The following is a 15,526-nucleotide window of genomic DNA, read 5'->3' on the forward strand; positions in this document are numbered from 1 at the left end:
GTGGGGTGTCGTGACTTCACTCTGCTGGTGAGTCGCCGCGGCGACCGTGTGAGGTGTCGTGACTTCACTGTAGTGTTAGAAACTGCAGAGAAATAGCTGGTGCATGTTGAAGCTCCCTTCTATCTAGGACTTTCTCAGGACACCTCCACATCGATTCTTTTGTTTGTTTTTTGAGACGGAATCTTGCTCTGTTGCCCAGGCTGGAGCACAATGGCATGATCTCGGCTCACTGCAACCTCCGCCTCTCGGGTTCAAGTGATCCTCCTGCCTCAGCCTCCCAAGTAGCTGGGATTACAGGCGTGCGCCACCACACCCTGCTAATTTTTGTATTTTTAGTAGAGTCAGGGTTCCACCATGTTGGCTAGGCTGGTCTCGAACTCCTGACCTCAGGTGATCCACCCGCCTTGGCCTCCCAAAGTGCTGGGATTCCAGGCTGAGCCACCGCGCCCGGCCTCCGTGTTGATTCTTGGGAACACTTGTTGCTTAGCTGAAGCGGAGCCCACATCCTGCCTGTGGCAGCACTCACCTCAGTGCTGGTCTGAGCAGACGCCTCCTTTCTCTTGCAGAAGAAGTAAGTGAGGAAGAAATGAGTGAAGATGAAGAACGAGAAAATGAAAACCACCTCTTGGTTGGTAAGAGGCCTCCTTGGAGACAGAGCACCCTCCTTGTCTGTCTCTAAGTGCAGCGGCCCTCTCTTAAGACAGCTGGTCCTGCGAGGCATGGGGCATGCCAGGGGCTGGGACCAGGCTGCCTGACTCATTGGCCGCTCCAGTCTGTGCCGGTGGGGCCCGTGTTCCTCAGTGAGGCACAGTGCTAACCAAGGACGTTCTGTGTGCCCAGCAGGGCCGAGGAGCTGGAAAGCCCAGGCCCAGTTCCCCACAGGGGAGGCCAGTCAGATGGTGGCTCGGCCTGTCCCTGCAGAGTGGAGGCCTGGCCTGGCCTCCGGCCGGCAGTGAGGCTGTGTCTTCCGCCTGGGGGACATGGATCCAGGCGTGTCCCCTGCAGGACACCACGTACCTCCTCCCAGCTCAGCATCTGGGCTCTTTCTCAGCCGAGCCTGCCAGCGCTCCTAGGCCTCAGTGCCCGGGGTCCAGGGGGCGAGAGCCCAGCACTAGCACCTGCCAGCAGGACACAGGGCAGCCCTGCCACACGCTTCATGTCCCCGGGGCAGGAGGAGGTTCGTGATCCTTGCTTGTCCTAGCTTCATAATTAGGTTCAACTTTTCCAGTTCCAGAGTCACGGTTTGACCGAGATTCCGGGGAAAGTGAAGAAGCAGAGGAAGAAGTGGGTGAGGGGACGCCGCAGAGCAGCGCCCTGACAGAGGGCGACTACGTGCCCGAGTCCCCTGCCTTGTCACCCATCGAGCTCAAGCAGGAGCTGCCCAAGTACCTGCCGGCCCTGCAGGTCAGGCCCTCCCCTCGCCCCGGGTCGCTGTCTGCATTGGCAGTTGGAGTTACCACAGGGGCTGAGCGAAGCCTGGCCCCCGTGTTGGCGTCTGTCTCCTCACAGGGCTGCTGGGCCCACCCGGGCAGTGAGGGGCAGGCACAGCCGCTGGCCCCTTGTGCTTCTGGGTCCTGCCTCTTTCTTATGCTGGACGGAACTGGGTGGACAGGGAGGTGCCCGCAGCTTAGAAGGCAGGCAGCCTGGGCGTGCGGCTGCCCTGCTGTCACTGCCACCTGAGCTGTGTCCTCCTCCGCACTGGAGAACAGTGCCCTCCAGTTGACCCCTGCGTGGGTGGGTTACGTAGGCACCAAGGCCTTGTTACCAGCATCTGTGCAGGGCTTGGATGGTGGCTGCGGGAGTCAGTGTAGATGTGTGTGGCCAGAAGCCTTTTGTTCAGGCAGCTGTCAATGAGGCAGGATATTGCTTGGAGCGGTTTGGAAGGGACAGGCCTGAGAAGGTGCCAGTGGCCTCGGGGCCTGGGAGACCTGCAGGGACTCGGCCCCTCCTTGGTGCCTGTTGGGGGAGATGTTCTCTCTGGTACATGCGGCAGGCCTCTGTCGACTGCTCTATGCATTGTGAGCGCCTCTGCCCCTTAGTGTTCCTGAGCATAGGCGTTGGGCCACAGGCCACCCCGAGTACGTGACATCCGGCCTGGGCACCGGCCCCAAGGTACACGCAGGGGGAGGTGCCCTGGCATGGGGCGCCATGCTGCACCTGGCAGGTAGTGCCCGTCCTCAGTGTCATCCTGGTACAAGCAGGGGGCACTCCCAGTTTGACCGGGAGACTCTCTGGATGGCCTTTTTTTTGGAGACTGGGTCTGGCTCTGTCGCCAGGCTGGAGTGGAGTGGCTTAATCATAGCTCACTGCAGCCTACACCTCCCAGGCTCAGACAATCCTCCCATCTCAGCCTCCTGAGTAGCTAGAACTACAGGCGCAAGCCACCATGCCTGGCTAAATTTTTAATTTTGTAGAAAACAGTTTTGGCTGGGCACAGTGGCTCACGCCTATAATCCCAACACTTTGGGAGGCCGAGGTGGTGGGTGGATCACGAGATCAGGAGTTCGAGACCAGCCTGACCAACATGGTGAAACCCCATCTCTACTAAAAATACAAAAATTAGCCGGGCGTGGTGGCGCGTGCCTGTAATCCCAGCTACTCAGGAGGCTGAGGCAGGAGAATCGCTTGAACCCAGGAGGTGGAGGTTGCAGTGAGCCGAGATCTCGCCATTGTACTCCAGCCTGGGTGACAGAGCGAGACTCCATCTCAAAAAAGAAAAAAAAAAAATAGAAAACAGTCTTGCTGTGTTGGCGAGGCTGGTCTTGAACTCCTGGGCTCAAGCAGTCCTCCTGCCTTGCCCTCCCGAAGTGCTGGAGTTACAGGCCTGAGCCCTCACACCCGGCTGGGGTGGCCTTCTGTTCATACTGGTTTTGTTTCATAATAAAGTGTCACATGGTCTTGCAAGGAAACAGACTTTGAGAACTGAGCTGCTCCCGGCCCTACCCCCTGCCCAGTCCCACAGCTCTGCCCTGCAGCCGCCCTGTACCAGGTGTGCCATGCCCGGGACGCAGCCGCCCTCCTTCCAGTTGGCATGGCCACTGAGACCTCACGTAGCTGCTCCCTCCCCAGGGCTGCCGGAGCGTCGAGGAGTTCCAGTGCCTGAACAGGATTGAGGAGGGCACCTATGGAGTGGTCTACAGAGCAAAAGATAAGAAAACAGGTGGGTGGAGTCCCGGCTCACCCCACAAAAACGAGGGGAAGTGGGGCAGGGCCTGGCCGCCTGAGAGGTCCTGCCTCACCTGAGCAGCTAGTGGAGGTTGGGCCTCTCAGCGTCTCTAGAAGCCAGAGGTCAGCCTGGCCCTGGGGCTTTGCCCCTCCCTCGCAGTAGCAGGCGGCCTGCCCCACAGGGCCAAGACCCAGCGCGTGGAGTGGTCTGCGCCAGGGCTGGTCTGCAGGTTTGCATTCCCAGCGTCCCGCCCAGCAGGCGTGTGAGCCGGGGACTCTGTTGGGGAGTCAGCCACTGGTATCCCAGGTAAGACCAGCTCTGTTGGGGAAGTTGACACGGAGTCAGCGTGGCCGCTGGGATCCCAGGTGGCTGTAGGTGCCTGTGGGTGTCCGTGGTGCATGGAGAGTGGGGAAGCCGTTGGTCCGTGGGTGTTACCCTGACCTCGGCTGGGGCGTTCTCCTGGTGCCCACGTGCCTCCACCTAGAACGAGATCCCCTCCGTGAAATGCACTTTGGGCACTGCCTGTGATCCTCACTGAGCAAGTCCGCTGTCGGCGCCGTGATTTTGAGAACGCCTCTCGGTGCCGTCTGTTTTCTTCACAGATGAAATCGTGGCTCTGAAGCGGCTGAAGATGGAGAAGGAGAAGGAGGGCTTCCCGATCACGTCGCTGAGGGAGATCAACACCATCCTCAAGGCCCAGCATCCCAACATCGTCACCGTTAGAGTGAGCCTGGCCCCACCGTGCACACCCTGGGGGGAAGGCTTTTCCGACGGCCCCATGTTGTCCTGGTGCTGTCCTGGGGCCAGGTGCTTCCTACACTCCCCTGCGCTTAGCAAAGCCCTTCACAGACCACACAGAAGCAAGCATTCGCCCCCCGGGTGGCACTGGAGGTCCTTACTGTCCCTCAGCATCTGCGCCCGGGTTCGGGTGGTGGCAGGGGTTGGGGGGCCCTGAGGTGCCCAGCACCCACAGAGCCATGCCCTGCAGGAGATCGTGGTGGGCAGCAACATGGACAAGATCTACATCGTGATGAACTACGTGGAGCACGACCTCAAGAGCCTGATGGAGACCATGAAGCAGCCCTTCCTGCCAGGTACAGCGCGCCCCAGGCCTCTCGGCACCCAAGTGGGAGCAGTGGCCTGGGCGCCCCCGCGGTGACACTGCTGCAGGGAGGGCCAGCTGCATCCACAGGGCAAGCCCTGAGAAGCCTGTGTTGCTGCTGAGGCGAGTGGGTACCCTCAGTGCCCTGGGCTGAGGGCGGTCAGGTCCACATGGGAGCCTGTCTGTCTCGCTCCCTCCCAGGGGAGGTGAAGACCCTGATGATCCAGCTGCTACGGGGGGTGAAGCACCTGCACGACAACTGGATCCTGCACCGTGACCTCAAGACGTCCAACTTGCTGCTGAGCCACGCTGGCATCCTCAAGGTGAGACCCCCACCCACTGAGTGGCCCATCGCAGGGAGACCTGCCCGGCCCCCCCACAGCCGCCCGTCTGTCCTTGCAGGTGGGTGACTTCGGGCTGGCGCGGGAGTACGGCTCTCCTCTGAAGGCCTACACCCCGGTCGTGGTGACCCTGTGGTACCGCGCCCCAGAGCTGCTGCTTGGTGCCAAGGTGAGTCCTGGGCATCTGAGAGCCTCCCCTGCCCCCCATGCAGTCTCCCACAGCTCCACGGGCCCTGGCCCTCCTGAGCGCCTCTCCTGTCCTCTTAGGAATACTCCACGGCCGTCGACATGTGGTCGGTGGGCTGCATCTTCGGGGAGCTGCTGACTCAGAAGCCTCTGTTCCCCGGGAAGTCGGACATTGATCAGATCAACAAAGTGTTCAAGGTGGGTCTGGGCCCCACTGCAGGTGTGCTGTGGGGTTGTGCAGGAGCTGCAGGAATTGGGCTGGGTTGAGATGGGGACCGGGGCCACCGAGAGCCCTCCTGGTGGTTTGTCTTCTCTGCTGGGACACGGCTGCCAACACCATGGGCCACGTGGCGTGGCTGTTGAAACACCTCTGTCTTTCAGGACCTGGGGACCCCCAGTGAAAAAATCTGGCCCGGCTACAACGAGCTCCCAGCAGTGAAGAAGATGACCTTCAGCGAGTACCCCTACAACAACCTCCGCAAGCGCTTCGGGGCCCTGCTCTCAGACCAGGGCTTCGACCTCATGAACAAGTGAGCCCAGTGCAGCCGGCGGCGGGAGGTCCCGAGCCATAGTGGGGGCTTCCCGGTCCCAGGCCCACCTGCTGGCTCACCACTTTCCAGAACTGTCCTGGTGCCTGGTGCCCCATGCCCTGAGCCCTGTCCCAACACAGCCCATCTCTGGGGGACCCAGTGGAGCACTCAAGCACCTCCTGGGCCTCTGGGCCTCTCCCCCCAGGTTCCTGACCTACTTTCCCGGGAGGAGGATCAGCGCTGAGGATGGCCTCAAGCACGAGTATTTCCGCGAGACTCCCCTCCCTATCGATCCTTCCATGTTCCCCACGTGGCCCGCCAAGAGTGAGCAGCAGCGCGTGAAGCGGGGCACCAGCCCGAGGCCCCCTGAGGGAGGCCTGGGCTACAGCCAGCTGGTGAGGGGCCTGGCTGGTGGGGCGTGCCCACAGGTGGGGCTGGCTTGGGCAGGGTCCTCACGGTAGCCGACTCGTCCTAGGGCGACGACGACCTGAAGGAGACGGGCTTCCACCTTACCACCACAAACCAGGGGGCCTCAGCCGCGGGCCCCGGCTTCAGCCTCAAGTTCTGAAGGTCATAGTAGACCCCGTCCTGGGGAGAACTCAGCCGGGACCACAGGCGCGGCTACTGCGCCTGGAGCTGCTATGAGACGCAGAACTCCTCATCTTATTTCCATGTTTTGTTTTTGTATTTTGGTTTGTAAATTTGTAGAATTAAATCATATTCCTTGTTGTGGAGGAAAGAGCTGTTTTCAGATCTCCCTGACTTGCCCAGGGAGGAGAGGGTGGGCATCTGCGGGCACCTACTTGGGGCAGCACAAACCCCCACACACCCTCTCCCTCTCGACACACCGGGCTGGCTGGGCCGCGATTGGGAAGGAGCAGGTGGGGTCGGGTCGATTATTTGATCTTTGGAGCTGGAGACCTGTTTCTGTGTTGGGATGAGTGATGCTTTCCTGCCCCGACTCGCTCGTCCAGGCAGCCCTGTCCACACAGGCCCCCGGCCCCCAACCCCCAGCCCCAGGTATTCTGGCAGCCTCAGCAGGTTTTTATACCAGGTTGTTACGAGTTTTAAAATGTGTTAAAATATTCTTGGAGGAGAGCTCCCCGTGTCCCCCTCTCAGTAGCCTGGGACCATGTGGGGAGGGGAGTCGCAGACCACCAGGCTCTCGGGGAAGAGGGTGGGGTGGTGGCTGTGGCCTCTGACCCCACGTGGGCCAGTCTCTGTCCCAGGCCGGAGGGGTGCTCCTAGCTCCAGGGGGGCTCCACCCTGTGCCAATCCGGCCTCCACCCACATCCCCTTGCAGAAGATCCTGGAGACCCATCCCAGGAAGCTCCCTCGCCTCCCCCCCCATCTCTGAGCAAGCCCTAGACAGAACCCAGGCTTCCGGGGCTACCCCACGTGCTGTCCCCGGCACTGGGGCCTCCACTATCCCACTTTTCCAGGGGCCACCTTGGCAAAGCCTGTCCCGTACTGTATCTGTCGTCTGCTGTGCAGGAAAGCAGGGGGTGCCTGGCTCCAAGGACGCCCACCTCTTGGTGGACCAGGGGCTGGGGTGTCCACCTGCCCAGACTGCCCGCTGCCCTCCCAAGCATGAACGAGAAGACATCAGAGAGAAAGTGCTTTATCAGCCGGGCTCAGCCCCGCACACGGACTCGCCAGGAGTAGGTGGTCAGCACGCGCTGCTGGCGGCGCACCACGCAGGTGTAGGTGCCCTCATTGACGGCGTTGGCAATGATGCTCAGGTGTGCCTCACCCAGGGCCAGGTAGCCGGGGTAGGAGAACTCCAGGGGCTCCTGGTCCTTGTACCAGCTGCAGGGGGGCGGGGTGTCTCCTGCAGGCACAGCCCCCACCGACTCCCTGCCCTGCACCCCTGCCCCAGGGCCCCAAGCTGCCCACCCTGAAGACCCGCCAGGGCACCCACTTACTACACTTTTCCTTTCTTGTGGAGAATCTTCTGGCCGCACCGGAAGGTCACGTTCCTGCCCTCCGGCACCAGCCTGGTTTTGGTCCTGGGGGGCGGTGGGGTGGTGGCCACCGTCGGGAAGGGGAATTCTGCTCCGGGTGGGGGAAGAGCCCCATCAGCGTCCCCTCAGCCCAGACCATAGCCAAGACCCAGCCCCCACGCAGCCCCGGCCCGGCCCCTGGGCATCACCGTAGCAGAAGTCGCAGCTGCTGGGGCAGAGCCTCTTCATGAGGCGCCGGCGAGCGTCGCAGAAGCCCCTCCGTGCCCAGGACGCGCACACGAAAAGCCTGTCCAGGCATCCTGCCGGGAGCGGGAGCGTGGGGAGCATGGCCTGGCTCAGGACCGCCCCATCCCCGCCCTCCCGCCCGACAAAGAAACTCACCGTAGAGCCGGTGCAGCCCCCACAGCTCGTCCTGGGACAACGCCTTCCAGCCGCGCAGCGTGGCGTTCAGGTGCATGAGCGCCCGGCCGTGCTGTGAGTGCATCAGGCCCAGCGCGTGGCCGATCTCGTGGGCCGCCACGTGCACCAGGTCCGTGAGCCACACGCCTGCGGGCCCCGGGGGTCAGCGCCTGGGAGCCCCGGGCCCAGCCCCGCCGCCCGTGGGCCAGCTCCCCGAGGCCCGGCACATCTGCTGGAGCGCAGCCGCGGAGCCGCCCTCCGCCGCAGCCACGGAAAGATAAGAATGTTCTGGGCCCAGGCGGTGAGCTCGGCCCCCAGGAATGCAGCTCCTGCTCCCGCTCCAGAGTCGCAGGGGGATGGGAAAGGGAGTTCAGGGCTGCGGGGACTGGGGGCTCCCGCGGGCTCCCCTCCTGCCTGCTCCACTCCGGTAGCGGCCACCACCCCGGAAGGTCCCTCCTGCCGTCTGCCCCAAAGCCCGACCGCGGCAGCCCACTGCGCTGCGGAGGAGAGGCCTCCAGGAGGCCAGCCTGGACGGTCACCTTTCTTCCAGCTGTAGCGCGTGGGGCCCAGCACCCAGTACTCGCTGTCGTCGAAGTGGATGCCGCCGTGCGGGGGGAAGAAGGCATGGGCCAGCTCCCCCGTGGGGCCGTCGAAGCAGTGGTGCAGCGCGGAGACCAGGCAGTCCGTGTGGTTGATCGGGTAGAAGCCTGGGGGGAGCACAGGGCTGAGAGGCCAGGCGCGCACGGCCGGGCCGGGGCGGGGGCGGGCGCCCACCTATCCGGAGGTCGCTGGGCTGCTCGGGGGCCACCTCGCGGAAGCTGAAGGGGGACACGTCGCTCCACATGCGGAAGGCGGCAGCCAGGGCCCGCCGCGTCTCCCGCGGGCTCAGCAGGTTCCGAGGGAAGGAGAGGATCCTGCAGGGAGAGGGAGCTCAGCGGGGGCCGGCCGCGCCCCCTCCCCCAGGGCCAAGCCGGGGCGCACCTGTAGGTGAGGTTGAAGTGGTCCCAGCGCAGCCTGGCTGGAGTCAGCGTGTAGCGGCGTCTGCGGGGGGCCAGTGGGCCCGGGACCCGGGTTGGGGGGACCCCCGAGAGGCCCAGCGCGGCGGCGTCTCCCTTCAGGGAAGAAAGCGTGCGTGGGAGGCACCGGTGACGGTCCCCAGGGCCAAAAACTGCCGCGGAAAATGGACTGGAAGGAAACGGGGGTGGGGGTGCCCAGGGCTGGGAGCGGGCGTGGTGGGTCCTGTCTGCCTGTGGTTTCGGGTCTCCTAACCTGAGCGTCTTGTTGCACGTCCCTGGGAACGCGGCGCCGTGGAGGCGAAGGGGCTGGACAGCAGGGCGCGGCCTCCCACCCCTCCCAACAACTGGACACAGGGGCGTCCGACCCTCCGACCTCGGGACGCACATCCGGACCGTCAAACACCCCACACGCCCCGCACGCGTCCTGCGCGCCCCCAGACAGACCAGACCCACAGACGTGAGAACCCCCACCCCGACACCTGGCCTCCCCGCCCGCCGCTCACCTGCGCCGCGCCCCAGGCCGGCACCGCCGGGGCCCCCAGCCGGGCCAGCAGCACCAGCACGGGGAGGAGGCACAGGGCGACCAGCGTGGCTCCAAGCCAGCGGCGCTCGACGCCGGCCCCCGGGGCCTCCGAGGGGACACGGGCCCCGCGGCCCATGGCGGACTTGCTGTGGGGCTCAGGGCCGCATGGGGCAGCACGGCGCGGGGGCCCGGGCCGCAGAGCCGCCGGGGAGGATCTGGAGGGGAGGCAGTGGCTGGGCGGCTCGGGTTACAGCCCCGTGGGGGGGGGGGGACGGGGCGGGAGAGGGGGCAAGGCTGCCCCTGAAGGGAACCAGCTGGCCCGACCGTTGGCCGAGCTGCCTGCTGCCTCCAGCCGGGGGCATGGGGACCCGCGTCCTGTGGGCCAGGGGCAGAGGCCTGGGCATGGCCCTCTGGGCGGGGTCCTGGGAAGGGGGGAGCGAACAGGGCCCCAGGGAACCCGGGAAGGGCAGCGCCAGGGCTCCCGCTTAGGAAAGGGCAGCCAGTGGGGTCCCCGAGCCGGCTGGGCAGTGAATGACCTGGTGGCTTTTTTCCCAAATGGAATCCCCAACAATCCCTGAGCCCCACAGGAGCGGAGTCTCCATCCTGGCCCAGGCGGCTGAGCTGGGCCGCAGGGGACGCGCCGCCCGCCTGACAGTGTCCCCGAGAGCTGGGAGGGGACGGCAGGATGGGGACGTGGCAGTGAGTACGGGGCGGCGGAGGGGGAGGCGGGGAGGGGGTGCGTGGGTAGGGAAGGGCCACGGAGGGTGCCAGGTTGCGGGGCGGAGGGAGGGAACTTGTCGGGGTCTCCCAGGGAGCCGGGAAGGGGCGGGCCCTGGCTCGGGGGAACCCCGTGGGCGGCGGCGCGGGCGGTGGAGGGTGTGTGGCTCCTGAATCCCCGGCTAGGCCCCAGCAAAGGGGAGAGGGAAACGGGAGGGGGAACGGGAAGCGGAGCCAGGCGCCGGGCAGAGAGGTCTGGACCGGTCCTGACTGGGGGCGGGGAGCTCGGAGGCCCAAAGGCCCGACGGGGCGGCCTGCGTCCAGACGCGAACGGCTCGGGGCTGGGACCGAGACCCAGCACCGGCGTCCCGGGGGGGGGGGGGGGGGGATTGGGCAGAGGAGCAGGAGATTCCGAGCCAGACCGGCCTGTGTCCCGTCCCTCCCCGTTTTCCGCGCCGGCCTCGGGCCCAGGGTGACGGCAGCCCGGCCAACGGGGTCCGCGCCAAGCAGCTGGCGGCGGCCGCGGGCGGTTCTTGGAAAGCGCGAGCCGCTGGATCCGCCTATTTGCTTCGACACCGCCCCCCACCAGCTTGTCCCCCCCACCTGCGTGCGCCCGGTCCCTTCCCCAGGTCCCAGACCCTGCCTTGGACGCCCCCCAACTCTGCTGGGACTGGACCCCACAGCCCTGGGGAGCGTCGGGCCCCCGCCCCCAGGACGGAGGAGCGAGGGGGGCCCGGGGGCGAACACAGGAACCCCCGCCCCGTCGGACCCGGGCCTGGGTGGCGGGAGGCGGCGGTGCTCACGCCGGGAGGGTGTCCTGGCCCGGAGGCTGCAGTCTGGGCGGGAGTCTAGACGCAAGAGCCTGGGACGGGCGGGGCGCACCCCGGGGAAGGAGGGGTCCCCCAGGCTCGCCCGCGTGTCCCGAGGGGAGGACCCCAGAGGCGCCCTGTCCCCCAGGCAGACAGCGGAGGCAACGTCCGAGAATCTTTTTATAAAACACAGGGCGGGGGCTCGCGAAGGCAGCTCGGGCGTGGCGGGCGGCGCGGCTCACACGAAGATCTGGATGCGGTCGCGGATGGGCTGGCGGCAGATCGGGCAGGCGCTGAGCGCGGAGCCGCAGGGGGCGCATGCGCCGTGGCCGCACTGGAACACGAGGCGGATGTGGCTGTCGATGCAGATGGGGCAGGTGATACGTTCCTCCATCTGCCGGTAGCGGCTCTGCAGCTCCTCCACCAGCTGGCGCGGCGGGCCGGGGGCGGGGGCGGCGCTCGCCACCTCAGAGCCGTCTGCGGGGTGAGGGACGGGTGTGAGCTGGGAGGCCGGGTGGGGGAATGGGGGAGCGGGGAGCTGCAGGCGGGCCACGGGGGGCGGGGGTGGGGGGGGGGGTGTCACCTGGGAGGGGTTGTGACTTGGAAGGGGAGTTGGAGTGGGTGTGACTTGGAGGCAGAGCTGGGGCCCGGCTGCGGGCAGGATGTGAACCGTGGAGATCAGGCGTAAGGTGGTGTGGGGACTGGAGTCAGGGCCGCACGTGGGGTGGGGTGTGACCGGGAGGCGGTGCTCTGGGTGGGCTGGGATCTGGGCTGGGGCTATGGAGGGAGTGTGACCTGGGAGGGGCCGTGAAATCCAGCGGGACTAGGGTGTGACCTGGGGAGGAGGGTGTTACCTTGCGTTGGGGTTATGGGTAGGGTGTGGTCTGCAGCAGGCCGTGACCTCTGGCGGGGCTGGGGCCAGGGTGTGAGCCTTGGGAGTGCGGGGCGTGACCTGGGGAAGGGCCATGGGCGGAAGTGTGGGAGGGGCAGGGGTGGGGGACGGGGACCGTGGGCCACCAGCTGAGCAGGAGGCGTGTCGGGGGCGCCGAGCCTCACCCACCTGCGCGTAGCTTCTTGCTGACGGCCACCTGGCACCTGATGCACTTCTTCATCCTGCGCGCGCACTCTGCAGAGAGGAGCGCGGTTGGCTGGGGCCGGACTACCCGGGCGCACCCCCGGGGCCCCCCCACTCACCCTCGCGCACTCTGCGAAGAAGAGCGCCCGGTCGGCTGGGGCCGGACTACCGGGTCTTCCCCCGCCGGGGCCCCCCACTCACCCTCGCACACGGTGCGGTGCTGGCACGGCGAGAACAGCACCAGCAACGCCAGCTCGGAGCACACCAGGCACTCAGCGGCCTCGGGCCCCGGCGCGGCGCCCACGTGCAGGTTCGTCACGGTGTTGGGGGTCCCCAGCGCGTGCCTGAGGCCTGGGGCCGCGCCCCCGCCCGCCTGACGCTCCCTGCAGGGGGAGGAAGCGGCTTGAGAGGGGCCCGGAGGCCGCAAGACCCCCTCCCCGCCGCCCGCGGGCTCACCGGAAGCGCTGGGCGCAGCCCTGAAGGGCCTTGAGCACGCGGCCCTCGGCGGCCAGGTCCAGCGGGCTCCGGCCGCGGTGGTTGGTGTAGCTCACGTCGGCGCCCTCCAGCGCCAGGAAGCAGGCGACCGCCGCGCCCACCGTCAGCTCCGCGCTGCCGGGGAGGCCCGAGGCCTGTAGCTGGGCGGCAGGACAGACGCCGGTGAGGGCGGGCGCCGGGGCAGGCCCGAAGGAGGCGTCTCCTGGCACCCGGCAGCCCCAGCAGCCGGCACCCCAGGTCTAAAACAGAAGGCAGGGGCACCTCTTCCGGAACCCAGGTGGGACAGGCAGGAGGGGCACCCTGCTGGGTGAACTCTGAGACCCTAAGCCCCACCTCTCCCCACCCCATGGGCACCACCCCTCTCCCAGGCTGCCTAGGGGTGCAGGCTGAAGGATCACATAGAACTTGGTTCCGTCTGCTCCACCCCCAGAACGCCTGGCTCCCTGGGCCAACACTGGACACTTCCTCACCCTGGACATCAGCTGCAAGGGCCCTGGGTCCCCCCCGGCCCCATCAGCCACCAGGGGCAGCATCTGATGACGCTGCAGCGCCACGTGCAGGGCTGTGTCCCCCTCCTCGTCCTCCGCGTTGACACTGCACCCAGCGTCCACCAGCAGTGGCACCAGCCCCACATGGGCCTGCTGCACGGCTAGATGCAGCGGGGACTGCAGCTTCCGGTTGCGCACATTCACGTCACAGCGGCCCTGGGGAGGGGTGGGCACGGGCTCAGACCAGGGACCCCAGTGGGCCTCCTGCTCCCTGGTCCTTGGGCAGGCCTGGGCCGCGCCCTCACCTCGCGGATGAGGATCTGGGCCACCTCACGGTGGTTGTTGAGGGCGGCCAGGTGGAGTGCCGTGAAGCCGTCCTCCTTCTTGGCGTCCACCAGCTGCCGTGCCCGAGCCAGAATCTTTCTCACAGCTCTGTGGGAGTAGGGAGGTTGGTCTGGGACCTGAGACTGTCCCTGGGCAGCACAGCAAGAGGCTGGCTGCAGCTGTGTGCCCATTCCACACTCACAGCGCGTGGCCTTTGAGGGAGGCATGGTGCAGCAAGGTGAAACCCTGGCTGTTGGTGGCGGTGACATCGATGTTTGGCACCTCCGTGAGGACCTCGACGATGCCACTGGCGCCAGTGCCCGCCGAGATGGCGGAGTGCAGGGGCGTGTCCGAGTGGGCATCCTGCTGGGGCAGAGTCAGTGATCACTTGGGGGTGACTTCTGTTTGGGTCAAGAGCCAGGGCATCCAGGGAGCAGCACTCATGGGCAGGGGGTACCCAGGGAGCAGCGCTCACGGGCAGGCGGCACCCAGGCCAGGTGGAAGCAGAACTCACAGGCAGGTTGACGTCACAGCCATGCTCACACAGGGCCCGCACCACCTCCAGGAAGCCCCTCTGCACGGCCACATGCAGCGCTGTGCTCTGGGTGCTGTTGATGGCATCTGCCCGGCACCCAGCATTCAGGAGCACCCTGGCAACCTCAGGCTGGTTCCTGACGGGAGAGGACATGGGAGAGGGAGGGCACCGTGCCCACTGGCTGGACACACAGGCTCAGCCCTGCCAGACCCCTCCCGGGCCCCTCCCAGACCTCACCCCAGGGCCGCGTAGTGCAGCGCTGTGTTTCCCTCATCGTCCGGCAGGTCCATGCCCGCCCTGGCTTGTAGCAGCAGCCGCACCAACTCCACCTGACCCAGGTAGGCAGCCACTTGCAGAGCGGTCCTGCCTTGGTTCTTGGTGTCCACCTGCCAGGAGAGCCAGCAGGTGAGTCCCTGGCCTTCTGCCCCTCACCCTCAGACTGGCCTGTGTGGGAGGACGGGGGCAGGAGCTCGCCTGCTCTGGATGCCTCCGCAGCAGGTCCAGAGCCCGGGCCGCGTTACCCAGCGCCACCTCCACCACCAGCCTTCCCGGGTGCTCCGGGTCACTCTTCTGGGCCCGAAGCTTGTCCAGGGCCACGCTCAGAGAGCCTGGGGGCAGGGCTGAGGTTAGCAGTGGCCAGGGGCAGCCCCACCGCCCACGGCCGCCTGAGCTGTGCCGCACTTTTGTTCTCCCGGGCGCGCTCAGCCATGTCCAGGTTGGCATCCTCCTCGGGCCGGTAGGCCACCAGGCAGGAGGGGCTGAAGGTCCACCGCTGACCAGCGACTGCTACACGCAGGTTCCCGTCTCCAAACACTTTCACCACTTTCCCGACGCGGCCCAGGGCCTGTGGGGAGGGGAGCGGGTCACAGCAGGCTGCAGGTGTAGGGGGCAGCAGCCCTAGCGGCGGGGGCGGCAAGGGGACTCACAGGGGCCATGTCGTCCGTCCACTCGCCATGCCCAGCCTGCAGCCGCTTCACCGTGTCAAGGTCGCCGATGACCCGGACCACGTCGCCCACCCAGAAGGAGTGGTGCTGAGCGACAGAGAGGGGCGTGAGGGGCCCCCCAGCTGTGTGTGGCTGCCCAGGCTCATGGAGCACAGGAGGGCAACCCGCTGAGCTCCACGAGACAGGCAGGCCTGACTCGGTCCCCCCGGCCCCAACCGCAAGCACTGCCAGAGGCTCTGGCTGGCCGAGAGCCCCAGGTGTCCAAGGCAGCCCTGGGTGTCCCCAGCCCCAGAGCCATGGGAGGAGTGTCCAGGCAGATAGAAGCCAGCTCTGGGCATGTGTGAAGCCGAGGTGGCCGGCCGTGGGGAGCTGTACGCTGACCAGCAGCAGGCAGCATGGCCGGGGCCCCATGAGCCAGTGTGGGGGTGGGGCCCCAGGACATTGGGGTGCAGGGCGGGCCCACTCTGCCCCACCTGAGCCCTCATATGCAGGGAACTCACTCTACAAGCCCATCTCATGACTCCCCTTGGCGCTTCCTCAAAGATGCCTGGTATCCAGGACCCCAGATCCAGATTTGAGCTCTGACGCTTTGCCCTGGACCTGCCCCTCCCGGGGCCATCCAAGCTGCCACTGCCACCACCTCCAGCCCCTTCCCTGCCATCCTGCTTCCCAGGCAGCCCTCACGACCTCCCATACCACTAGGGTGGTGGGGACTGCCACCCTAGGCCAAACGTGCACCTCCCGGTCCTAACCAGCCACCCCCATCGGCCCCCATACAGCACTAACCAGGAGCATCTTAGCCCAGCTGCCTCCCTCCAGCCCACGAAGCTGTCCTGCCTTCCTGGTGTCCTGGAACCGAGGGAGGCCCCAGCCTGCCCATACCAGCCACGCCAGCTCCCAGAGACATACCCT

At 66.4% G+C, this 15,526-nt stretch overlaps 3 protein-coding genes across 17 annotated transcripts in view; 1 reads left to right on the forward strand and 2 right to left on the reverse strand.

Moving 5' to 3' along the window:
- The window catches only part of CDK11B (cyclin dependent kinase 11B), a 25,281-nt gene extending 19,217 nt beyond the window's left edge, over positions 1–6,064 (forward strand). For all 11 annotated transcript variants that reach the window (XM_023215109.2, XM_023215113.3, XM_023215111.2 and 8 more), the window contains 11 exons: positions 567–632; positions 1,229–1,404; positions 3,070–3,160; positions 3,769–3,890; positions 4,155–4,260; positions 4,470–4,591; positions 4,671–4,778; positions 4,877–4,993; positions 5,177–5,325; positions 5,531–5,720; positions 5,801–6,064. In XM_023215109.2, coding sequence (XP_023070877.1) covers positions 567–632; positions 1,229–1,404; positions 3,070–3,160; positions 3,769–3,890; positions 4,155–4,260; positions 4,470–4,591; positions 4,671–4,778; positions 4,877–4,993; positions 5,177–5,325; positions 5,531–5,720; positions 5,801–5,893 — 1,340 coding nt within the window. In that variant the 3' untranslated portion in view covers positions 5,894–6,064. The remainder of the gene's footprint in view (positions 1–566; positions 633–1,228; positions 1,405–3,069; positions 3,161–3,768; positions 3,891–4,154; positions 4,261–4,469; positions 4,592–4,670; positions 4,779–4,876; positions 4,994–5,176; positions 5,326–5,530; positions 5,721–5,800) is intronic.
- An 866-nt stretch (positions 6,065–6,930) lies between these two features.
- MMP23B (matrix metallopeptidase 23B) lies at positions 6,931–9,883 on the reverse strand. The gene is given in 8 exon segments (XM_026457451.1): positions 6,931–7,134; positions 7,251–7,377; positions 7,478–7,616; positions 7,618–7,835; positions 8,228–8,395; positions 8,463–8,602; positions 8,670–8,800; positions 9,208–9,883. Coding segments are annotated over 8 exon segments (1,254 nt in total). The 5' UTR covers positions 9,364–9,883; the 3' UTR covers positions 6,931–6,959.
- Positions 9,884–10,917: 1,034 nt separating this feature from the next.
- Positions 10,918–15,526, reverse strand: part of MIB2 (mindbomb E3 ubiquitin protein ligase 2) — a 14,477-nt gene continuing 9,868 nt past the window's right edge. For 2 of the 5 annotated variants that reach the window (XM_031934847.1, XM_023201518.1), the window contains 12 exons: positions 14,597–14,701; positions 14,352–14,514; positions 14,145–14,278; positions 13,908–14,056; positions 13,650–13,806; positions 13,338–13,498; positions 13,117–13,243; positions 12,794–13,027; positions 12,285–12,463; positions 12,030–12,211; positions 11,814–11,879; positions 10,918–11,230 (listed from right to left, as the gene is read on the reverse strand). In XM_031934847.1, the coding sequence (XP_031790707.1) occupies positions 10,992–11,230; positions 11,814–11,879; positions 12,030–12,211; positions 12,285–12,463; positions 12,794–13,027; positions 13,117–13,243; positions 13,338–13,498; positions 13,650–13,806; positions 13,908–14,056; positions 14,145–14,278; positions 14,352–14,514; positions 14,597–14,701 (1,896 nt within the window). In that variant the 3' untranslated portion in view covers positions 10,918–10,991. Of the gene's footprint in view, positions 11,231–11,607; positions 11,706–11,813; positions 11,880–12,029; positions 12,464–12,793; positions 13,028–13,116; positions 13,244–13,337; positions 13,499–13,649; positions 13,807–13,907; positions 14,057–14,144; positions 14,279–14,351; positions 14,515–14,596; positions 14,702–15,526 lie in introns of all 5 variants that reach the window. The other 3 variants (XM_031934849.1, XM_031934848.1, XR_004228663.1) reach the window with 3 other exon arrangements.

The sequence above is a fragment of the Piliocolobus tephrosceles genome, chromosome 1 (assembly GCF_002776525.5).
Source record: "Piliocolobus tephrosceles isolate RC106 chromosome 1, ASM277652v3, whole genome shotgun sequence".
NCBI lineage: Eukaryota > Metazoa > Chordata > Mammalia > Primates > Cercopithecidae > Piliocolobus > Piliocolobus tephrosceles.